The sequence below is a fragment of the Rhincodon typus genome, chromosome 14 (assembly GCF_021869965.1).
Source record: "Rhincodon typus isolate 14 chromosome 14, sRhiTyp1.1, whole genome shotgun sequence".
Classification (NCBI taxonomy): Eukaryota; Metazoa; Chordata; class Chondrichthyes; order Orectolobiformes; family Rhincodontidae; genus Rhincodon; species Rhincodon typus.
In genome coordinates, this window is record NC_063345.1 from 48,426,936 (window position 1) to 48,453,307 (window position 26,372).

Genomic DNA, 26,372 nt, shown 5'->3' on the forward strand with positions numbered 1-26,372 from the left:
AAGCATTACTAAAAATGACAAATTTCATGTTCTCTGACTCATCTAAGAATGGCACAATGATTATGATCTGGGATAATTCACTGTAATAGCTATATCCCCAGCCACTCTTCAAAACCCCTCACAAATAATTCAGTTTTAACTTTATAAGTCTCGCTGACAGGGAATTCTCCAGTCTAAATCCACCCAAGTGACAGTGCTGATTAACCCTTGTCTGATATCTCAGAATAAACTCCACAATCACTCCCATTGCTAACTCCCATTGTTTTGCTTGTCTAATTATTTCATCATCAAGTTTATAGGCAGCCACCAGAATATTGTGAGCTTGAGGACTTTTGCTTTTACCTCTCGCTGTGAGACTTTTCATCATTTAATCTATTCATGTTACAAAATCTGCTTGCACATTTATGTCTGCCAGGATTATGACTAAGATGTCTCTCTTGCACTATCAAAGACTCAATCATCTGCTGTGTGATCGCTTTCAACAGTCACTTCCAGACTTAGTGTTCCGACTGGCACTGCATTTTCTCACTTGTTACTCTTTCACCCGTTCTGTCATTCTATAAACTTTATTTTAATGATCATCATTCAGCATATTCAATCAGCATTCCAAATAGTCACTTTTCCTGCATGTCTTACAATTGTCGTATTCCTCCGTCCCTCAGACCCCTCTGAAATATCCTTCTCCTGAGTACGCACACTAAGGGTCCAGGCCCAAAACGTCAGCCTTCTGGCTCCTCTGATGCTGCTTGGCCTGCTGTGTTCATCCAGCTCTACACCTTTTTATCTCAGATTCTCCAGCATCTGCAGCTCCTACTATCTAATACCATTTTAAAAATACACTCAGTTTTCATTGAAATAGACCTTGGCGTGTCAAGTGAAGCACTATTAAAAACTAAAAACTAACAGAATTCATGAAGGGGTACATTTTAACACTCATGCATCGCCTTCTTCTCTGCATACTCATTCTTTTAAGTGCAAAATTTGAATTCTAGTCTCCTCAGAGGAAGATCATCAAACTCCCAGCACTCCCAAACATATCATTAAAGCTCGTTATTTAATAGATAGCCTCTTCCCACCTTTTGCATCCAGTCCCAACCTTCCTCATGTCTCTTATAAATAGTATGTCTGAGTTTTCCCTCTATACTTTCTTCCAAGCTCTAACTGTGTTACACTAAGAGGCTTTCCTCTTCCCAAGAAAACCAGAATGATCACAGTTCTCTACTTTTTCTCAGGGCCGCAAAACAGCTGCATTCCTTACCTCCCTCCAGTTCCTGCTCTATGATCTTCATATTTATTAAGTGTATGATTGAAGTCAACTGACCTCTCCCTCTAAATTTACTTCATATTTCAATCTTTAAGAATTACATTGTGTTATATCCCATTGCAATAGTGAGCTACCACACTAAAATAGATTATTGGTGGAGGTAGAATAAACTTGAAAGTCAGTGTGGTGGTCTTTGCTTCCTGATTCCTATTGAGATCATCCTGTTCTGTTTCATTGTTTTTGTCTGTTAGCTTCCACTGGTTTGCCAGAAGTACAAAATCACAGATCCACTTGGGAAATGTTTCTAATTTATTAATTGAAAGTCATACCTCACAGCAACTGCTGAAGGAAAGTAATCTGGTTTTCTTCAATCCACGGTGGCTCAGTGGTTAGCACTGCAGCCTCACAGCGCCAGGGACCCAGGTTCAATTCTACCCTCGGTCGACTGTCTGTGTGGAGTTTGCACGTTCTCCCCGTGTCTGCATGCGTTTCCTCCCACAGTCCAAAGATGTGCAGGCTAGGTGGATTGGCCATGCTAAATTGCCCGTAGTGTTCAGGGAGGTGTAGATTAGGGGGATGGGTCTGGGTGGGATGCTCTGAGGTTCGGTATGGACTTGTTGGGCTGAAGGGCCTGTTTCCACACTGTAGGGATGCTATGATTTCTAAACTGAGCTTTTCATTACAGAAAACAGACATCTACTGCTAGGGAGAACAAATGCACACTCCTCTGTCTCTTTCTGTCCATGTCTCTGTAAATTGTGTCTCTTGTTCTTAGCTAATTGAGCAGGTTTGAAAAATCAGCTTCACCTGTAAACAAGCACCTTGGCTCCAACTGCACATTGCAAGAATCCATAGCCATAAAAAGACAGGAATTCACAAATGGTTATTGAATTTCTTGCTGTGAAATTATGCAGGTATCCTGGTAAATCCCTGTTTTTGAAAACAGTTCTTTCTTATTGCCGTCTACAGTTTTTAAAGAAAAAAGACACACTTCTTACATTTATTTTATTCTGACTAATATAGCCACTCTATTTTCATTTTGAACTTAAATTGCCTCTTTTGTGAGCTTTTCAATTACATCATCCATTTTGGAGGTGGAACACAGTCGGACATCATTGGTTTCTTATTGGCTAAGAACTGGACTGAAAACTCATGATATTGTCATAAATGTGAACTTGGCAAGTCTGATTTATCTGATCTGCAGTGAATTATGCCTGACGATGAACCTTACAGCAGTGACTTAAGGATTTTCTTTGGTAGCATCATGATGAAGCTTAGTTATCAGATCATTTTTGAAAACCTTAGTCCCAAAGTACTTTGTACTTTGTCTGCTCTTTCAGCTGCAATGCAAAACCATTGTTTTTATATTTATCCTCAATTTGTACATTTTCTTCTTGAAAAATAAGGATTCGTTTTCTTAGAAACATTCATGTAATGATTTTCATATCACATAATTCTGAAACCCATACTGCACCAATGCTTTCTGAGATACCTCTGTCACGTTCATTTTATTCTAGCTGTTCGCTGTTGCCTTTTTTCTCCTTCAGCCATTTGAGTGGAAACTTGGATACATAGGGACTTGATGATGTATGTCTGTATATCCAGTAGGCGTTGATAGTCTCTGGACAGAATTTCTATGCCAAAATTGAGCTCATAAGTTCTTTCAAAAAATCTGCCCCCCAGCAGGTTTTCTAAAGCTGAAGGTGCCAAATGTTTGGAGTGACACCTCCAGACTGACAATCACTTTTTGGTCTTGTTGGAAGTCAATAGGAACTCACAACTCACTATTCAACTAATGTTACTTGATCAACTTTCATGCCACTAACAGAAACGTTATGTTAGACTTAAAGCATATGCGCAAGGTGTGTAGGTTTTTGGATTTAATCATATTGGCATCCAGTCTACACAAACTAAAATATATTGAAAATGGAAATCATTTACAATATAAAGCAAATACACTGCATGAAACATAGTGCCAGAAAAAATGTTATGTTCTGTGAGTTACAAAATTGGCCTAGTAGGTTGTTCGGTCAATTTTAAGTAAATTATTATTTAATACAGTCTTCCATAAGCATGTAGGTAAACTGGTACAGAGAGATTCATTTTCTGTTTGGAATGGTAATACAATCAATAAGTAATTTTTAAATATAAATTGGCAGAAACCACTCAGGTGATGAGTTAAATAAGAACATAATGTTTTCTAAATATTGATTTGATCTGTATTTGAATGGAAAATGTGTTGAAAGTGCTAAATGTGTAACTTCAGTGTTTTCCACTGTTAGATCAGTAATAACAATATATTTAAGTATGTACAAACCTGAATGAATAATGAAAATTAACCTTGTATTTCGGAATGTAGGGAATGCCAGTACAAGCCAGTAAAAGTTACACTCATCTACTTGGACAACCTCTTGAATTTTTGTTCTGCCACCAGGAGCGGGTTCATAATAGCCCATCCCCAGCACCATCCCTTGAAGACACTCATCGACCTGGAAGTCACCCCTCTTCACATCAGAGCAGCAGTGTGTCTAGCTCACCATCCCAACATGACATTGCCTCTGACAGAATATGTAAGCAAGTTCTTGTTGTTGAGTTCTCGGAGTTATTACACAGCCCAAAAATTCCAGCTCTTGTTTATGTGAATTAATTATTTCTGAAATTTATAGACTGTTTAACCCGTAAGTAATTTTGTGCATTATTTCGCAGCTTTAATTATCACCTTATTATAAGATAGAACAATGATGACAACAATTCAGTGGTGACTTTGGTTGGGGGTTTACATGCTGGCATGAACCAGGATTAAAAAAAATTGCTACTTCACTTTAGCCGCAAGACCAATTGTCTTGAAGTTATATAATACCATCATCCTGTATGTATCTGACATACAGACAGTGGTTTTATTTCATTGACAGATTAATGTGGACATCAACGGGCAGAGCACAAAACGACAATGGAGATACGGAGTGAATAAAACTGAAGTAATTATTGTAGTTTATAAATCATATCATAATCCAGTTAAATGCTAGGAAGTGACAAGTCAACATTAGAATATTGGTAAACAAATATAGCCAATGCTTGTATGAATATATAGAGAAATTCCAAATGCATATGAACGCATGCATGTCGATCTTCTAAGATAATTGCCAGTGTGTCACCTAACACATTTATCACTGGGGTTGTTTGTGAAGTAAAATCTCTCACAAAGGAAGTTGGAAATAAGTTTGTAAAAGCATTTTACAGACACTGCAATGTAAGGGCTTTTACAACTTTCTCCACCAGAGCAGAGAGGTACCGTAAATATGTTGAGAAACTTCTACGTGAGGTCAATTTGTTTTATCATATATGCGTTTTTATGTAGCTTTTTACTAATATATTTGCAATGTTCCTCCTTTAAGAAAGCATGCATATAAATGTTACTACTGGATTTATGCAAAGAGCTTAGAGGCTATCCTTCAAGCTTTAATGTGAAGTCCTTTCAGAGGCTGTCACTTTTTATATGAATAGTGACATTCTGAACTCAAAACTGGGTTAAAAAAATGCAACTGCTGTAACTATTTGAACACTTAAACTTTGATATTTCATATTATTTGGAAATTAATGTCAAAACCCATTGAATATTTATATTAGATATGTACAGAGTTTGTCTGCATAAATATTTGTTTCAAAGTTTTCCCACATCTAAATTTCTATGCCCATAGCTGTAATTGGTTGTCCGCTGTGACCTTGTCATTGTGAGAAGTACTCTGTCCCTTGGGTTCTCAGAAAGTTCTCAAAACACTTCTGGATGTTTTTTCATAATTTATCTTTTTTTTCTGTTAGTGGCTACCATTTCTAGAGGTCAGAATATAAGTAAATAGGCATATGTTGTAGTAACATCATTAAATGTATAAATTCAAGCACCTTGATGTTTTCATTAAAGTTCTTATTGAAGATTTCAGCTTCTCCAGAATGCTGGGATATGGACAATATTTTGGGCAGTGCCAATTTCTGAAGGTGCTTGTTTTGATAGAGTATTTTCCTTCAGCTTTTCGCAATTTTCAGTTGCTGGTTTTCTTGTTAAAGATTTTTGTTTTAAAAACAGACCAATTTCAGAGGTACGTTTAGTGCACATGAGGCTCAAATAGGGTTGTTGATGCATGAATCACAATCATCTTCTTTTGTTTTTTTTTATGACACACTTCAGAAAACAGTTAAACAGGATGATGTTCAGTATTATTTACAGCAAGAGCAGAGCAACTGATATTAGCGAACGTCTGGACAGAAAGGGATAGATACCAACCCAAGGTCAGAGAAGTCAAGAGAAAAGATTTTTTTCTTCATATTAGTGTTAATACAGAGTGAAACAAAATCAAATTCTCATGTCTACTACTGAAGGCTAGATAGGAGAAGGAGATTTTAATTTCTACTACAGAGAAACAAATTGCAAACTGTGGCAAGAAAGATAAATGAAGAGAAAGCTAGTTTTTTTTTGCATGTTCTATTTTTATTTACTTGCTTTATTTGGAAGAACACCATATGACTTATGAAAGAAAATTGCCTCAGAGAACCTAAAAAGACAAGAAACAAATTCAGGTGTTTGAAACATTTGGGCTCCACTGCCTGAGTCGGGAGGGGTGATTGAGAGTGAATAGAAGCTCAAAAGGTGAGGTAAGTGGCATTCAATTCTGAGGGAGAAGGGTCCCGACATTGAACAGACATTTCAAAGAGGAAGAGGTAATGATAACGATGAGTCAGGGTTTAGTAGGTAGCACAGAGCGTAGTAAATACATGTTTGGTGTTGGAAGGGGGTGCGGGAGAATGGAAAAAAATCATATTTCATAATCTTATACAAAAGGTTGCTTGTAGCAATTGGTGGATAAGTGTTCACCTTGGCGCAGCACTCCCATTTTATGTCTGACTCAAAAGTTTCAAGCTGGAAGTCCCACTCCACAGACTTGAGTGCATAATCTAGATTGCCATTTCCTATATAGTACTGAGGAGCTAAGTATTATGGTTGTTCATTCTACCTTTAATATTTTATACAGAAGTAGTCACAAAAAAAATTACCCCATTTATTAGTCCAGCAGTTTTCAATGGAAAAGCCAGAATGCAGGGAGGACTTGTTCCAGCAAATCCTGCTGTATTCGGTGAATACCCAATCTTGCGGTTGCAAAACTACAAAACAAAAGTTGCAATTTGCAGGGACAGACCATATGCTGGGTGTGATATATTGTGATCTAGATCTGGATTTTCAAAACAAAGAATTTAGAATCGTGACCCTGCTCCTTAAAAGCATTGTTCTTTTGATGCTATTTTAAATTTTTCTTTTTTGCTCTTTCATGCAATGTGGGCATCACTGGCAAAGCCAGAAGTTGTTACTCATCCCTAATTGCCCTTGAACTGAGTGGCTTGCTAGACTATTTCAGAGGGCAATTAAGAATCAACCACATCGCTGCAGGTCAAGAGTCACATCTAGGACAGATTTCTTTCTCTATTGGACCATTAATGAACCATCTGAGTTTTCACAACAATAAATATTAGTTGTCATAGTCACCATTAGTTAGACTCACTTTTAATTCCAGATTTATTCATTGAAGTTAAATTCCAGCAGTCTGGGTCTCTGGGTTACCAGTCTCGTGCCATTTCCACTTTGCCACAATCTGCCCTTATTTTAAAATTGCCTAATTGGAAAGGAGGCAGACTTGGCTTACAGGCTGAATGGCATTGAGTACCTTCAGGAGGTAGGAGCTGCCTGCCTCCTGACAGCAACAAAGGCAAGTTATTAACTGTCAGAGCTGGTGTGTTATAGCAGGTAGCTCAGCAGAAGACAAGGAACTGGAAGTGAGGACAGTGACCATGCCAAAAAAAAGGTAGAGTTGTACCAGTGCTCATTGGTTTCTCAAACTTCAGTTTTCCATGCATTCTGTTGAACATACTAATGTACCTGTGATAAACCCAGCAACTGGGCACAAACGAGCACCAAACCTTTCAGGGGTTTGCTGAAATCAAACAAAAATTGCATTCAAGACTGGAGATTCTCGTTAACAAGTTTCTTAACAAGAGTCTAATGATGATCGATAGTGAACTACGATTATTTTCTATGCCTACCCGCCAACTCTTCACTCCCCCCACCCACATCGACCCATGAAGGAAACGCTAAACAATTTGGGATTCCGAGGTGACTTTTGAGACAGTGATTTCCAGTTTCACCTATATTGTGTTCCAACCTTGCCAGTGTTTGAAAACCCACCTCCTAGAATCTTTTTGGCTAATTGTGAAGAGTTTGGGAACTTGCATGATCAGAAAGTTCAAGATAGGTACAGTGCTCCAACAGAAAACATTGTACAGGCATCTGTATGGTAGTTGTATATTAGTGTACCTTTAAAAGACATGATTATGATATCATCACTGCATCTTAGCACATGACCTGAAGCTATAAAAAGGTGTCATACTCTATCTTACTCCACAATCACTTGAAGCATGACACACTACAAGAACAGTTCTATGTAAATGGCTGAGTATCAGCCCAGGCACTTGGTGCCTGCAAAATGTAACATTTGTAATAGTTAGCATTAATAAAAGCCTATTGGATTCTTCATGTTACAATATCAATGCCTAGATTCTCATTATACGAGGGATAATATCAGTACTGACACATCAAGTAAAATACCCTGCTGGAGGCAACAAAGCCACAATTTTAAACTCAGAAATGCTACAGCATAAGCAAGTTACTAAAATCTTAACTTCATGATTTAATATCTATTCTGCTGAAAGCCTTAAGCCCAGTAATACATGAGTTTGCTGATAACCCATGATTAATGCATTAGGTTGAATTTAGCATGCCCTGCTGGGTGCATTTTCAGTGAGGAAGCATTTAAACCAGGTTGAGTGGCCAGTCCATAGCCTTCCTTTCTGCTCCAGAGTGGACCTCTAGAATACACTAGGTTTGCTGGTGCTGATATCTGCAGTCCAGGTCAATTAAGTTTGTTAGGAAGCTTATTGATCTGAATAATAAACTGCCTCTACCAAAATATGGCTGAGAGGTGTAGTCAGGCAGGATTGAATAGGCTCTGTTTTAATCACATATGTGATAAAAAGGTACTAAGTAAAGGGGGCATATCATTCACAGGTGACCTCTGTCCATTGAGGGTGCCGACACATGAGACATCACCTGTGCTGCTTACCCTACGAAATGGATATCCCCACCCCATCTCCCTATAGTCTATGATCCCATCCTGTCCTAAAATACCTTTCTGGGACTGCCAGGCTCCACGTTAGGATGGTTCTTGCAGTCCCAGCAGCGTACTCTATTGACCTCTAGCTCTGCAAGCCGATGGCATTGGTTTGCAGCACCTAAAGTAGGGACCCCTTCCCACTGAAGGGCAGAAGTAATTCACCTAACACACAATGGGCTGTGGCTACAGGGTGAGATTACTTGGAGTGAGTTGACCTCTGGCTGACTTTCCTTCTGGCACCCCCTGTAAAATGCAGCCCATTGTTTTAGTGGTTCTTCATTCAACATTTAGTTATCAACTTTTTCCAAGTCTGTTTCACGCACTGTCTGTCTCTTCTTTTGTGATTTGTGAATGCAAATTAGAAGCCAGTCAGAAATTTTAATTTACAATGGTGGAATTCACAAGATGCAATTTCCAGTGTGACAGACACTATACAATAAATGCATCATTTATAGGAAGATCAATACCACACACAACTGTAAAGGGGTAAATATCAACTTCAGCCAATTACAGGACAGATTGCCTATCCACTATAAAACAATTCTTCATTGAAAATGAAAACTAACCAGTCTCTAATGGGCAGGTAAACCATTCTGTTGGTTGGTTAAAAACTATTTTTTTGTATTAGTATATGTTTAAAAGCATTATTATATAAGACGATAGAGCTAATATGAAAACAAAGCCAGGCAATGTGGCATTGCTTGGAAGTATGTGCTCAGATATTTGTAATTTTTTTAAATGCACAAGTATTATTATGCTGAGGTAGGGGACCCAAGGTTAACGAGAAGTTTAAAGTCTTGGATTTGCAAGAATGCAAATATAATGTGAATAGTTTAAAAAGAGCCTATTCTCTGGTGTTGGTCCAGTTGAATAAATTAGATTATTACATATTTTCTTTGCCAACAGCTGGTCAGCCTGGGACTAGAGAAGGGGAACTCAATGATCATGATAATGGACCCAATATAAAGAGAAGTCAAAAGGAGAAAGGTAGGACAGCTTTCTAATTTAATATTAATGTAAGAGAAGAGAGAGACAACAGTTACATAACCATGTTGTTAAAGCTCCCGGAATATGCTTTGATCCCAGTTTCTCTGGAAGAGATCAGAAAGATCATATTCAGATATGTCAGCAAAGGCTTTATCACTTTTATAATGTAATTGCAGAAAATCTTTCTTCTCCCACTCACTTACCCGTCTCAATTTTCTCATCTTCATCTTACATTTCTACTTGGAAAATGTACATGGCTTATTTTAAGAGTTAAAGTCACCATTAAAATATAGCATCTGGGAATATATAAATGGATGACCTAAAAATAGAATGCAGAAGGAATTCACTGGTGAGCTATTTTCACGGACACTCACAAAATGTCAACCTGTACATTTACAAAAACTGCTGCTATTGCAGATGAGTTTTCAAACAAAAAAGGTACATAAGTCATTTAATAATTTTCTCTGACATGTAATGGTTCCTATAATTAGGCAAATATTACCATGTAAAAATGCCCAAATAAAGGACCACATATTTTATACATTAGGATTGATGTATTGTTGCATAACATTTCCAGCTGCAGTCATTTCCTTCCAGTTAAGCGCAAGTAGGATTTTCCAATAAAGCTTTTGCTTTTATTAAGCATTGATCTCAACAGGAATTCTCATTGCTGATATAAACATTGATCCAACATTTTCAACAGAACAATAAGCTATTCTTGTTCAGCAAGATTAATATAAATCCCAACGTGTATATTTAAAATCCTGCAGAGTTGATACCGGGATGGAGAGCTGAAGCAGGGGAGGTACAACCACTTAGATATTTGGGGTGCTCTGTTGCTGAAGTACAAGGCTTTTAGCTGTGAAACTTACTTTAAATGGAATTATTTAAATAGAAAACAATGGGACAGACTTTGTTTTTATGAGCTGTAATTTATGACTCACATTTAAAAACTATTCAAGATTTACCAAAGAAAAGCAGGTGAGAGAAAAATCTGAAGCAGCAGCTGTTAGTCGTGGTGGACATCCTACTGATGCTAAGTAATGTTAGGCTACAATTTCGTCATCAGCGTACTTTTCATCATCGGAAATTATTAAACATGAGCATGCTGGAAAGGAAACAAAAATGTGCATCATTGCTTGGATCAGATTGTAACTTTTATTAAAAATTTAGTATGGCTACACAGTGTTGGAGGGTATCGATGGGATATTGTATTACAAATCGGATACCTAGCCACAATATCTATACCAACTCACACAGTGGGTCATCAAAGTCATACCAAGCATACCAAGTGTTATCACCGAAAGCAAGTCAGCGTTTTCTGCACCAAGTTCAAGAATCTTAACAGAAGCCTAAGAGTTAGGTTACCTGCCCTGTCATGCTTGAAGAATAGTGCAAAATTTTGAGAGAAGAGATGAAGTGGGAAGAGTATAAAATGAATGGATTAGAGAAAGAAGACATTGAAAACTTTTTAGTGGGTAAAATCCTCAAAACATATTATTTGTGCAGTTATTTCTGTGACAGTGATAACTGCATGATGCAAATTTTTTATGTTCACTTATAAAGCCATCTTATGTTCTTCCACTCAGTTTCATGTCTAAGGGTTTCCCTGTAGTAAACTTCCAATTCATCATTGTCAAGTAAAATTAGATCTTTGGAGAGACCATAAAAAGACAGGTACAAAACACTTGAGATAACAAGGTGTAGAGCTTGTAGAAACCGATAGTGTAGAAACCGATATCCATTTCTAGCCCACCGACTCCCACAACTACCTAGAATACACCTCCTCCCACCTACCTTCCTGCAAAAATGCCATCCCCTATTCCCAATTCCTTCGCCTCCGCCACATCTGCTTCCAGGATGAGGCTTTCCACTCCCGTACATCTCAGATGTCCTCATTTTTCAATTCCGCAACATCCCCCCCCTACCTCAGTGGTCGAGAATGCCCTCGACCTTGTCTCCCACATTTCCCGCAACTCATCCCTCACACCCCGTCCCCGCAATAACAACCAAAACCGAATCCCCCTCGTCCTCACGTACCACCCCACCAACCTCCGGATCCAACGCATCATCCTCCAACACTTCCGCCATCTGCAATCCGACCCCACCACCGAAGACATTTTTCCCTCCCCACCCTTGTCTGCTTTCCGGAGGGACCACTCTCTCCGGGATTCCCTTGTCCGCTCCACACTCCCCTCCAGCCCACCACACCCGGCACTTTTCCCTGCAAGGAAGTGCTACACCTGCCCCTACACCTCCCCCCTCACCCCCATCCCAGGCCACAAGAAGACTTTCCACATCAAGCAGATGTTCACCTGCACATCTGCTAATGTGGTATACTGCATCCGCTGTACCCGGTGTGGCCTCCTCTACATCGGGGAAACCAAGCAGAGGCTTGGGGATCGCTTTGCAGAACACCTACACTCGGTTCGCACTAAACAACTGCACCTCCCAGTCGTGAACCATTTCAACCCCCCCTCCCATTCCTCAGACGACATGTCCATCCTGGGCCTCCTGCAGTGCCACAACGATGCTACCCGAAGGTTGCAGGAACGGCACCTCATATTCCGCTTGGGAACCCTGCAGCCCAATGGTATCAATGTGGCCTTCACAAGCTTCAAAATCTCCCCTCCCACTACCGCATCCCAAAACCAGCCCAGCTTGTCCCCGCCTCCCTAACCTGTCCTTCCTCCCACCTACCCCCTCCTCCCACCTCAAGCCGCACCCCCATCTCCTACCTACTAACCTCATCCCGCCCCCTTGACCTGTCTGTCCTCCCTGGACTGACCTATCTCCTCCCTACCTCCCCACCTACACTCACCTTTACTGGCTCCATCCCTGCCTCTTTGACCTGTCTGTCTCCTCTCCACCTATCTTCTCCTCTATCCATCTGCTATCCGCCTCCCCCTCTCTCCCTATTTATTTCAGAACCCCCTTCCTCTCCCCCATTTCTGAAGAAGGGTCTAGGCCCGAAATTTCAGCCTTCCTGCTCCTATGATGCTGCTTGGCCTGCTGTGTTCATTCAGCTCTACACCTTGTTATCTCAGATTCTCCAGCATCTGCAATTCCTGTTATATCTGCAAAACACTTGACGTGGCCACGGAAAGTGAAACAGGTATTGTGGGTTTCTTCAATATGGGATATTTCCTGAATTTTTCTGAACATTGTATCAGCTTACAAAGAAAGATTAAAAAAAAGTACACTTAAAGCAACAAAAGGATGTGACCTTGTCATAGATGCAAAGAAAGCAGAGGCGCCTTGGCAATAGTGCGGAAATACTGCACTGAATAATAGCCACTTGTGCAAAGTGGATAAAACATATGGAATTGATCAACACATTCTCCTTTTAAGTTACACACAAACACATCAGAAGCAGTTTGGATCTGGCTATTTCTACAGCAATTTGTAATATGTTCTTTAAGATAAGAATATGAATTGTTTTAGAATGCACCTGCAATCAGTTCTGGTGAACTAAAGTACAGAACCCATGCCAAACCTTTGAGTTTTTTTCCCCCCCACTGTTATGGTGGTCTTTGATAACCAGCGTGTCTTAGGGATTTCTTACATTTGAGTATAACAGTGCAAGAACTCAATCAAAAGTGGATTTTTTAAAACAGTATTAAATGACATTGCTCCCAATATTTACTTTGCTCCCCAAATATACTGAGCGGTGTGTTCAGTGCTGGGAGATGTGGAGAGGATACTTCCTGGCTTCCTGTAAACGTTCATTAATTGTCAAAATCCTTTCCCAAGGCTTCTTGCCGGACAACCAGCCCGATCTTGGACAGGCAGGAATGCCAGTGGGGAGTGGAGTGGGCGGGCAGCGATGGGATAAGAGGATGGTTTGTGAAGTGGAGGTGACTGTTTTTGTAGTAAGGGGAAATGACAGGGGGTGGTGGAGAGAGCATGTAGGTGGTTTATAAGCTAATTTGCTGGGCTGGTGGAAACACTCCTGCTCATCCTTGTCCATTAGCAGTGCTTTAAAGGCACTTTTCTCTTACTTCTTGAGTTTTCCCCAAGACCTGGGAAACTTAGCTGATCAGAATTACAAATAGGAAAGATACCAAAAAGATACTAAAAACTCAATTTTTAAAAGCTTCCAATAACAGACCGTCCTTGTGAATGGATTATAGCCCTCAATTGATAAAGCAGTCAGGCTTCCTGTCCACTTAGAGCCAAATGAGATCAGGAATGGAAGTGGGTCAGGTAAACTGTGGGACTCATTTATTCACCCCAGGCAGCCATTACTGAGGCTGATGGTTGTCTTAAGAAAGAAATCTGCTGCTTATGACAAAACCCTTTCCACAGCACCAGAGGGAAGCAAGGTGTCACGAGAGAGCAGGAAGTTTAGCAGCTGGGTCAGGGTAGTTGCCACTTCGTTGATGTCAACCTGGATCCAATGCTGGAGACTGAGGAGGGTGATCTTCTTCCTGGATGGTAACAAGGAGGAGGTCTACCTTATCATCATGTAGCAAGAGAAGCTCTTGATTTCAGTGTCATCTCCCTCTTCCCATCTCAACTCCTACTCCAACCTCTCTCCCTGGATGAGCTTTCTCCTTCCAGGACTTCACTGGGTTTGAGGTCCACACCTCTCTGGGGTTACATTATGGAAAGTGCAGCATGCCACTACTATGACTGAATGCTTTGCAGGAGGGTATTAGATAGTACCACACAAACTGACCAGGCATGGGAACAACATCCTCTGAAGCATGATGCCCTTCTCAATGATGATCATATTGAGGAGGTGGGATTGGAAGTATTGCATCTGTTCTTCTGTCTGCAGCTACCACAAGAGTCAATAGCAGCCTCATCTTCGAGAGATATTCCTTATCTCCTAGGATTCATCATCATTTTGGGATTTGGAGTGAAGATCTCAGATCTGTTGGAAGTTAACGGAGTCATAGTGGTTTCCTAGAAAATGAGTGCACATCTAGAGAAAGCTACAATGTGGAACTTCCTTTGTTTCAGTCCTACTTGGACTCCTTCCCACAGCTCTTTCTCCGCTACATCGATGACATCATCGGTGTTGCTTCCCTCATCCGGAATTGAAAAAAATTGATCAACCTCGCCTCCAATTTCCACCCTGCTTTCATCTTCACCTGGTCCATCTCTGACTCCTTTCTTTTCTTCTTGCTATCTCAGTTTCCATTTCTGGGGATAGGCCAGGGAGTTGGAACACAGACTGGGTGACTGCCTTGCACGCCAACATTTGTCACAGGCCTGCTGCAGTATTCCAGTGAGACTCAGTGTGAGGTTGGTGAATAGCATCTCATTTTCTGATTGGGAGCCCTGCAGCCTCTAGCACTCAACATTGAGTTCAATAACTTTAGAGACAGATTCCGTCCTTCCATGTTTTTTACCCAATCCCATACTTGGCCCTGTCATGACATGGGTTGCTTTTAGCATAGCCAACCCATTTCTCATCCACTCTCGGCTCCTATTGACAATAATCCCTTTATTCTCCCTCTCTCTCCACTCACCTGTTCTCCTTGCTGAGTTTCACCAGCAATTTCTGTTTTCATTTGAGAAAGTTATTGTGTTCAGAGGCAATACTACCAAGCTGCCAGAGCTATCATGCCTACCATAACATGAATGTAATGTCCAGCCCTGGCAAAGAGGGCATCAGCAACCTGTAAAGGTGCCAAAATATGTGGCTTATCTTCAAAATTAGCTAAAAGAAGTGAAGAATTTCAAGGCCACATTGACTTTGACAGATACTGACAGGGCGTGATGATCAATGTTGCACGATGTGAGATTTTTAGCAACCATGGCACAGATGTGTGCATCTTTCCTTCCCACTGCTCTCGAGAGGAAGTGCTATGCCCAGATGAGTCGAGGAAGAAGTAAATCGCCCAATTGCTGTCTCTTATAGCCATTCCATTGAAACTCACAACACAGGCCTTGAGCTGAGCAGTATGCAAGCAAATCTGGAATTGAAACACAACTGGACTATTCGACTCAATGAAATTATTTGAATTATAAATGCCATTAATACCAAGCAGAACACTGCATGCTCAAAAGGCCATGAGAAAAAAAAAATGCTGATCTTTCTATCAGGAGTGGTGTTCAGTGCTTAACAAGTGTAAAAACAAATGAAATTACAAAGCAAGTGCTTGTGTTCGCTGTCAAAAGTAGCATTTCTAATAAAGACCAGCAGTCTTCTAACTCTTATCCTGTTTTCCCAAACCATAACCACACTGGCACCAGTTCCACAAGGCCCGAGCAGCAGTGTGTCAGCATGGGTTAATGTGATTTCCAACTTTCGGTTTGTTTGCCCCCGAGATGTAGGCATTGCTGGCAAGGCAAGTATTTAAGGTGCATCCCCAAATGTCCTGGAGAACAAAGCAAGGTGTTAGAGAGCCACCTTCTTGAATTGCTGCAGCCCATTTGGTGTGTGCGCATCTACAGTACTGTCAGGGAAGAAACATGGAATTGGAGATGGAACTTTGACCGACAATCTTGCCTTAGACTAGTCACTAGTTGGGACCAATGAAAGGATGTCCCAAGCAGCTTTGTTGTAATCTCTTAGAAGGAATAAGAAAATTCAGATTCCCAGATTATATGGGGTACCAAACATTGACAGATACTGTTTTGATATCACAGTTGACAAGTTGTATATTCAGGCAGCAGAAGAATTCTGATCAAGCTTTCACATTAACCTAATTTACATTTCTCAAGATCAGTTAAGCAGATAAAGCATCAATGATGATTTGCTGTGAAATCTTCATTAATAATGTCATTAATAGAGCAGTGCAAATGAATCTGAGTTGAAGGTTTTCTGAAAATTGAGCCTTCTGTTCACTGTGATGGTGCAAAACATATCAGAGGGTTTGCTACAAACAAAAACATCATCATTTCTGATAAGCAGGGAAGCTTGGAAATTAGTTTCATATTGCAGATTTTTGACAAAATTGCTTCTAATCCTCATGTTTGATGTCTGCCAATTAAGCAGATCGCTGCACTATCTTTCCTTTACTGTTTGCTTTCCTCTTATGGAAATCGTGACTTTCTTTTTCCTTCTTAGAGGTCTTGCCCTGGCCAGTAACCAAACATATCTTACAGCCAGTTTCTGCAGCTTTTAATGCTGAAAGCTGGTTCTAATGCACCAACACAGTAATGCCTCACAGGACTCTTGAAAAATGCTAATTTCAGCCAGAACTAATGCTTAACAGTTACTGCTATTTGGAGCAGTTTATTGCAAAGATTAATGACAGCCCCGTGGCTAGTCTGAGCTCACATGTTTTGTTTTATATAAATAAAAAGGACAAATTCCATGTTTTAATATCAACAAGCTGCTGAGTAATTCTGTTTTAAATCCACACACAGAATACATGGCTTTAAAAAAAAACAGTGGCAGTGAACCTAAACACCTCAACTAAGTGATAAATTTTATGTTTTAAATGTAGGGGCACGTACACTCCATTTGGAGAGCTCTTGAAATGCACACAACCTTTGCATCCCTGCTTCATATTTATTTACTTATTTTTAGAAAATAAGATTAAGTTTTAATTCCTGAAGTATTCAGGTCATCTCCTAGCATCAAGATCTGAAAATTAAGGCTTTAAAATGTAAAGCACAACTTAAACTTAAATGTGTCAGTATTAATCATAAAGCATCACTTCAGTAGAGTGATAGAGCTGTACAGCATGGAAACAGACCTTTTGGTCCAACTCATCCATGCCAACCAGATATTCTAAATTAATCTAATCCCATTTGCCAGCATTTGGCCTAAATCTTTCTAAACCCTTCCTGTTTATACATGCATTCAAAAGCCTTTTAAATGTTATGGTACCTGCCTCCACCACTTCCTCTGGCAGCTCATTCCATACATGCACAACCCTCTGCGTGAAAAAAAGTGGCCCCTCAGGCCCCTTTTAAATGTCTCCCCTCTCACTTTAAACCTATGCCCTCTGGCTTTGGACTCCCACATCCGAGGGAAGAGACTTTGGCTAATCACCCTATCCAAGCCCCTTGATTTTATAAGCCTTCATAAGGTCACCTCTCAGCCTCAACTCTGCAGGGAAAGTAGCCCCAGTCTATCAGCCTCTCCCTATAGCTCAAACCCTCCAACCCTGGCAATATCCTTGCAAATCTTTTCTGAATCGCTTTCAAGTTTCACAATGCCCTTCCAATAGAAGGAATTAAATATTTTTTAATACAGAAGAGTGGTATACTGCCAAGTGAAAAATAAATTTGTCTAGCTGGATTGCATTTTTTTTGTTTGGAGAAAAGGCTCTGTGATCCTGAAAATCGAGCATGTAGCTGAACTGTATGGAATAAGATGGCTCCAGGTTCATTGCCTGACTACACTGAATTAGCTAATTTCCTGAATATTCCTTAATCCAAGAATTGGAAGCTAAGACAGGACTGGACAGATGGGCAATGCCTTCTGCCCTCATAACGTCATAGAAGGAACAATAAGCGTTTGGGTGTGATATTAGAAGATGCTTGATGCCTGACAAACTGTTGCAACATAAGGAGCCAACTCCTGCAGCAGAAAGAGAAAAAGCCTAGACTGGATATCTGCCCACAAACTGTTTTGACTCTATTTTATACTAACACTCCATGGGGCTTTCCACGGGCTGAGATAGGATGGCACAGTACCACATAACTTCCTGGAACACCAAGCTGCTTTCTATTAAATGCAACAGAGTTTCCCCCTTTATTCATAGATGCATGAGGAGAAAATTCCATCCTGTGTTTCTTCCAATATAACTAATTAATCTCCTGCAGACTGCAGCTGCTATGTTTTCATTACTCACAGAGCCTTTTATAAATCTTTTCAAATTATGAGAAGTACTTATTTTGAAAAATTTTAAAATAGTCAAGGAAATACTGTTGAACAGCCCATCTTCACCTCTTGGTGTGTTCCGACAGTCAGCAGATACTCACCATTGGTTAGAAATTTAAAATGATCAGTACTTCTTGCAGGAGATTATTATGTGAGTTTTCTTTTCAACTAGTATGAATCTGGTCAACAAAGTAGGTTAAACCATCACCCAAATTCACATTTACAGAGCCAGAGCCAGTTTGTCTTGACAATGGTTGTGTTGACAACCGGGATCAAATCCAGCAACATTACTTGTTCTGGAATTTCCTGACACCTGGTACATAACTGGAGCCAGAAATCCTAATGACTCATGGCCATCCCAAAAAACCCAATAGTTATATTGAAGTGACTAATTTCCACAATTTACCATTGTTCAAAAAAAAAAGTAATGTTCCATTAACAAATCCCAAGGATTTGTTTATTTACTCATTTAGAATGTTGACTAATGGCCAAATATTTATATCTGGCTACATAGAAGCTTTAAGTGGATAATGCAGAGAGCTGTCCATTGAATCAAACCTCATGAATAAATCAACTGATCATGCATGGTGCAGAATCTGGCTAGGAAGGATCTCGATTACTGCTTGCCAGGAGAATTATTGCCATGGCAGCAGGGAAGAAGGTGGGTAGTGGGACTACTTAGGAACTTTTAGCCAGTACTGTTACAGTAGGCTGAATAACCTCCATCAGTACTGTCTCTCTTCCAGATAATTCAGATACCATGATCAATGTCAGTAACAGTGAGCATGTTTGACAAAGGACAGAGGACATCAGCAAATAGTATTTGTTGATGGTCTGTATTCTAAGCTCACGCAAGAATGAACAGTTGAGCATTTACGACACTCTAGGCTTTCACGCATAACATTATATTTCAATAAGATTATCAGAAGTCACATTTTTCCACAAGATAAAGCATAGCATAGGCTTACGCAATTTTATTTGGTAAAGAACAGAACAAGTGAAAGGAATGATTTGTACACATTCTTATGTGATCACGAATGCAAATATTTTACCTTGTATGAACTTATTAGGAAATGAGTTATATTTTAAGATTCCTTATGATTTTAATCGTAGTGTCTCAATGGCAGAACAGTCTGTAGGTGGTTGGGAATTAGGATTGTTTGGCAGTCTTGTTAATTGAGGTATGTTTTCATTAAGGTGCCGTGAAACTATTGTGTAAAATTCGATCCTGAAAAGCTAAATAATTTCTCCTAGTGGCAAATGCATATCTTACAGTCATATCTGGTGAAGTCTGAACTCCTTCTCATTGAATATTCAACTGGCAGTCTATTTATTTAATTATTTACTATTTATTAGTTTGGTTACTTTGCTCAATAATAAATCAGACGTATGTCTTCAGATGCGTTGGCATGAGTTAAATTTAAATACATTCAGGTATTAACGTCGGTCTTAGTCTTCAAACATTCAACATTCTCAGTCCAAACACATTTATAAAGTATAACACTGGAAATAAGATCCTGTATTAAACATTCATTGGGCACTTTCACATAATCACATATAGACAACAGCCACAGTCCATTAACTTTGAGTAGAAACTATCCATTTATAAAATTACCTGGATTTAAGTACTAGCTCAGGAACATATTTACTGTCAATTTAATATCCATCTACATGTAATATTTACTAGTGATGATAGTAGATGTCCTTGCTCTCAGACTATTATCTTAACACCTTACCTAAAGATATTAGAATGAGTCTCATTTACCCTCCTTAATTTATCAGTCTGCAGCATCTTACCAATTCCTGATCGATACACTACACCAGTTTGCTGAGTCATTACACAATGTTCTGTATTTGTAACTGATAACCAGATTCAGGCTCAATTTGGACAAACTATTTTCTTCTGCTAATAACAATTTTGCTTCTGTCTATCAGACTTGGCATAGCTCAAACTTGTTGTTTATAGTCAAATCAAACAGATTTCCCCCTCTCTGATTTCTGGGAGAATGTGGAGTCATGTGGATGAACTGATTTCTTCAAAAACCACACTTTTAGCTAAATGCCCATGGATAATATTTATATAAGCTTATTTGTTTGAAATATACAGGTGTACTACACGTTGCAAATAATTCGGCATCGCCAAAAGATTGCCTCGGTTTGACTGTCTTGAGCAGTGTAAGTCCTTACCTATTTTCTCCACAATAGAATAGGTATCCTGCTCGTGCTTGCAACAGCATTCAACTATTGCACTCCAGGGGATATAAATTCACCTTGCATGGCAAGGCAAAACAAGCGGAATCAGATCAATCACCCCGATGCACAGAGCCTGATATTCAGTATTACTGCAGTCAGTGGAATTGAATAATACCAGGCATAACATACAGTCAAACCGCTTTGGTCCACTGATAAATCCCCACCTCTGTATTATAGGTACAATGAAGAGTGTAGAAAAAGAAACAAAAGCTGAATTACGTTGTGCATTTTAAAGCGGATCAGATATATCATTCAACTTGTATTTATTATTTAACTCCAGCCAGGGTTATTTTGTGTTTTCCTTATGTTTTATTCAAAGAAAATTGCATGACTTGTTAAGATTATATAATTGATGGTCTTGTTCAGCTTTTGTTTACATCAAACAGCAGGACTGAATTAATCTCTCTTAATATAGGGATGGTACACAGCCCCAACAAACTCTGGGTAACTGCAGAACTAGCTTTATTGACCCAGCGTACCTCCAGTGCGTATATAAATGTTTACAGGCAAATAGAAAAATACTAGATAAGATTATGATGACTCGGCAAACAACAGTAAACCAGAGTATTGCTTTTTATATGATAATGGATTGCAATATTAGATAGATTTTAAACGTTTAACTTACTAATGGACCAAGAAGATAATTCACACCAGTGTTAGATGGTGATTGAGATGGAAAGTTAAGCTTAATATAATTCAATTAAAGCTTCATTTTATGCTTTTGACAGAAGTGATTGTTGAACAACATTGGCATATGATAAAGGATGTTAGTAATGACTATGAATCCAAAAACAATCACAAAATAAGAAAGCTGACTAGTTAATCTTTTTGGGCATTAATCCAAACTAAAAACCAACTATATTAATAGGTTTCACGGTCTCATTGGAATTTGCTCCTTGATCTGCCAAGACTTCTTTTCTGTTTAGAACTCTGTTTTCAGAAACTGTGAAGAGAATGGTTGTCATTATAATTTATGTTAAGTGACAGAGGGATCCCAGTATGGAAAACACGAAACTAAGAAAAATGGAATAATGTAACATGCATAATATTTCATGGATTCCTTACTCCATCTGTTTCTCTAACTTTAATTCAATGCATAAAATATTTAGAAGCGATTAATGGAAAGGTTGGGAATATACATTCCAGGATCATAAATATCATATTTGATGTACTAAATTTGCCAAATCACCTAAACTTTAACAGATGACTTCCATAATATTGGGCTGGTTTGAATGTCTTTCCTGGACAATCAGATAGTTTCTGTGTAATTTATAACTGAAGACTTTGGATGTAGTCAAGATGATGAGATCAAGGAGTTTCTAATTTGTCCCAGATATTTTGTTTATGGCAGAGCAGCACAGTTTAATAGCTCAGTATTCTGGCTGTTACTTGCCTCAGTTGGATGAACTTGATCAGTATTCACAATTTTATTTTGAGGCCATTAACGAAAACTGCTATGGTATCATAAATCTTGCTGAACTGGTGCTGCTAGCGTGATGGAATGACCCTTTTATTTCCATAGGTTGTGATGTGGGGCATTTGCCTGCAAGTTGGAGAAGGGGGACTTGCTTACATGACAGAGAGTGGATTCATTATCCATTGCTTTGTGAAAGTTAGATTTGTTGCGTTGTCGAAACAATACACCCAAACCATGTACTAATGGAATGACATGCTTCGAAGATAGTACCTGCGAGGTTACCAAACTGTAGCCAACCTATATCAGCATGAACTTCCTGAGTGATTCATAACGCTTGTACATGTCATTAATAACAAATTCAATTACAGGAAACATTTCAATCAGGGGATTGAAAATTGTTAACTACATTTGCTAAGTAATGTTTCCTCTGCACCAAAAATCACAAAGATTTAAAATATGCTAGTTTATTTCAACTATTTTCAAGACTTGTATGTTTGTAGAGGTGGCGCAGCAAACACAGACAGCATTTAAACTACCATTTTTCCAAATTAGTAATCAGAAAGGAAAACATTTTCATTACAAAAGGGGCAGTAACAGTTAGCCCAGAACTTATTGAATTTCATTTCTGCGGAAACTACGTCAAAATTTTGGCCAGAGTCTACCATTATCTGTGGAGCACTTTTGATTATACTACAAAGGTATAGCGATGCCACAGGGACAATGGGGTTGCTATCTTCTGCCATAGCATCTTGCCCTTTCGGTTCGGTTTCTGCTATTGTTCAGAACAGGTGCATATCCATTAAGTAGGCCCCACCATTTGCCTCTGGACTTGCAAGGAGGCAGACGTACTAACAATTTCATACATAGCTCCTCTATTCATCCCCTATTTTAACCAAAACCTGATCCATATTTAATCAATCAGAGGTTGAAAAAAATTATTTAAATAAATGTGAATTCTCTTACATAAATCGCAAAGTTAACCTCCAGCCTCAGCAGGTAATAGGCAAGGCAAATGGAATGGAGTATAAATATGGGTAAGTCTTGCCAAAACTAAAGAAGAAATGAGACCACACTTGAAATATTGTGAACAGTTTTGTCCCGTTTAGCTAAGAAAAGATATACTGGCATATTTAGAATCCCTACAGTGTGGAAACAGGCCATTTGGTCCAACAAATCCACACCAACTCTCTGAGGAGCATCCCATCCAGACTCACAGCCCTACTGTATCCCTGCAACCCCTGCAGTTAGGCTTATCCACCTAACCTACACATCCCCGAACATTATGGGCAATTTAGCATGGCCAATACACTCAACCTGCACATCTTTGGACTGTGGGAGGAAACCGAGGCACCTGGAGGAAACCCATGCAGACACAGGGTGAATGTGCAGACAATGGCCCGAGGAATTGAACCTGGGTCCCTGGCGCTGTGGGGCAGCAGTGCTAACCACTGCGTCACCGTGCCACCCCACGTTGGGCATGTGCTCATTAGAGTTTCAAAGAATGTGAGGCAGCTTTATTCAGATATGCAAGATACTTAGGGGACTTCACCAAGCAGATGTGGAGAGGTTGTTTCCCATCGTGGGAAGAGTCGAGGACCGGAGGGTATGATCTCAGAGCAAGGGGCCACACATTTAAAACAGAAATGAGGAGAAATTTCTTCTCACAGAGGATAGTGACTCTGTGGAATTCTTCATTGCAGAAGGTTGTAGAGGCTGGGTCATTAAGTAAATTCAAGTTTGAAACAGAATTTTTTTGTCAGTAAGGGAATTGATGGTTGTAAGGAAAAGGCAGGAAACTGGAGATAAGGATTATCAGATCAGCCATGGTCTCATTGAATAGTAGATGATGGTCGAATGGCCTACTTCTGTCCTACATTTTATAAAATCAGCTGTCTGCTGTCAATCCAGTACACTGTCTCTATGTTCTCACTAACATTGGCTCCCCTTTCCATCATTGGTAACACTCTTTTAGCTACAATGCACCCTTACCTTCTAATGTTAACTCTCTAACGTTTCTACCTAATTACCTCCCACCCTGCTTTCCAGTGTTTTTGTTAAATTTTCTGTTCCCTTCTTAGCCCTACTTCACCTTCTGCTCAGTGTATATGCTTTGTCACTGCCCTTCAAAATATTTTGGGCAATTTCTCTGTACACGATGCATGCTATAGAATTGTATGACATTGTAATGACTGAACAAACTAACTTCCCAAATTCCTGAAGAATGGGAACCACTGTGTAAATACGTGATTTAGTTAGAAAATATTTTGAAGGAGAAATATTCTATAATTCCATTTTGATCACCAAACCCATTATGTAGTATGCATTCAAACAGCAGGTTTGATATGTACAGATAGTTATGCATCATTCAGCAATTGAACTATTAATATGAAGAACTGTACATTTATTGCTGCAAATTCTCAAAATAAACTGCATTATTATTAATTACCTGCACAAAAAAAAATGCTTTTTCAACTACTCCTTACATCTATAACAGCCATTGTGAGAGTTGATCATGTCTTTCTCGTTGGATACACAGGTTTTTCAGTCTATTCATTTGTCTTGCAGCACTAGAATGTCTGTGTACATTACTGATCTCAGCTTTGCAACATGTTTACTCGTGTAAATTTATAATGAGTGATTAAGTTAAAAATTGGAACTGTTTCTAAATATCATAAATCTTTGATGGACACTTCTTTACATTTAAAAAAAAAAGAGTGGTCAATAAACTCCTAGCATTTATCTAACAATGTAAATGAACAGCACCTTTTAACCACTTGATATCAAGATAACTGTCTTCATGTGCTTTAGACAGTCAGGCCTGTGACTGCAATGAGAGGGGAATCCGAGGTTGGAGCTTAGCTGCGGTAATTGGGAAAGAGAGGAGAATTGAGTTCTCCGAGGTGAACAGAAAGAACCATCACTTAATGGGAAAGATTTCCTGCTTCAGGAGAACATTTAGGGATGTATTGCTAAAGGCTGACATCACTTTTTCTCTGGTCTCTGACGTCTTCAGTGATGGCTGGGTGTAACGAGCAGAGGCTGCCTGACATTCCTGGATTGTAGAGAGTGAAGTGCTGCCTGGATGCTTTTTAAATACGGAATCTGGAAGCTGGAGCCTGGAAGAACCCAGTGAGATTCAGAAATTCTCATAGAACTTACAATTTTACACGCATGAATATCTAATAAGCTGAGAAGAACATAATCACAAAGGAAAACTCGCCTTGCCTCTGAAGAGAAGTCCTTCTCCTTTTTTAAACACCATGTCCACACCCATAGTCTCAGAAGGAAGAAAAATTACCCTAGATCTGTGAATTTGAGAAGAGCGAGAAATTGTCTTCAAATGTGGAGCCTGTAGTCAACATGAATAACGACTTTTATTCATATAGCACCTATAATGCAATGAAATAACTCCAAGGTACTTCACAGGTGCATTATAAAATTAGATCAGACCATGAGTTGTTAGATCAGTTGGCCAAAATGTTGGCTTTAAAGAAGTGCAGTAAATGAGAGAGGCAGAGAGGATATTCTATAGATTAGAACCTAAAGAACTGAAAGCACAGCCACGACAGGTGGAAAAATGACCAAATTGCTAATTCATCCAAGGCCTGAATTGGAGCAGCACAAATATTTTGGAGGATTGTAGGGCTAGAGGGGATTGGAGATGGGGGCATCAAAGCCATGGAAGGATTTGGAAACAAGGTTGCCCAAGAGTCAATGTATTAAGTCAGCAAATACAAAAAGGTGATGAGGAATGTGATTTGCTGCAAGTTAAGATACAGGCAGCTGAGGTCAACGTCATGAAGGATAGAATTAGGTGACTAGCCATTGAAATACTCACGCCCACAGGTAACCCGGGCACAAATGAGTGTTTCAGCAGTAAATAAGTGAAGATGGGGAAAATTGAGTGATGTTAGAGAAGTAGAAACAGACTGCTTCGGAGAGAAGGATGGAATTAGTAGCTAGGGAATAGTTTTGATGCATGGAGTAAAAAATAATTGCTTCAGTCTTTCCAATTGGAGGAAATTTCTATTCATCTAGTAAAAAGTATAAGGTAAGCAGACTGAGAAGCTAGCAACAATGGAGGAGTTGGGAGAAGTGGTGGTGAGGGGGATGTGGGTGTTATCAAGATTACATGGGAAAATTAATGTTGTGCCTTTGTATGCATGTTGCCAAGGGTCAGTTGACAGATAGGAGGTTCAAGGATAGATTCTTGGGAGGACACCAAAGTAACAACGCAGGAGCTGGAAGATAAGCCATTGTAAAGTAATTCTCAGGATACATTTAGATGGAAAGGAATGGAAATACACAACAGCTGCCCTACCCAGCTGGATGACAGTGGATAAGCATTGAAGGAGGATGAGGGAAAATCTGCCTTTTTCACAACCATGTGCAATGTCACTTGAAATACAAACGGAGAAAGTTTTGATCAGCAAATACTTGTTAGTT

The 26,372-nt window shown here is 39.4% G+C and overlaps 1 protein-coding gene and 1 long non-coding RNA gene across 3 annotated transcripts in view; one reads left to right on the plus strand and one right to left on the minus strand.

Annotated features, from left to right (window-relative positions):
• Positions 1–26,372, plus strand: part of dacha (dachshund a) — a 355,808-nt gene that overhangs the window by 270,651 nt on the left and 58,785 nt on the right. The window contains exons 5-6 of one of the 2 annotated variants that reach the window (XM_048605493.1): positions 3,624–3,834; positions 9,385–9,465. In XM_048605493.1, the coding sequence (XP_048461450.1) occupies positions 3,624–3,834; positions 9,385–9,465 (292 nt within the window). The remainder of the gene's footprint in view (positions 1–3,623; positions 3,835–9,384; positions 9,466–26,372) is intronic. The other variant, XM_048605494.1, reaches the window with a different exon arrangement.
• The window catches only part of LOC125484901, a 78,244-nt gene continuing 61,579 nt past the window's right edge, over positions 9,708–26,372 (minus strand). Inside the window, exon 3 of the long non-coding RNA XR_007263703.1 lies at positions 9,708–9,784. This is a non-coding gene — a long non-coding RNA (uncharacterized LOC125484901). The remainder of the gene's footprint in view (positions 9,785–26,372) is intronic.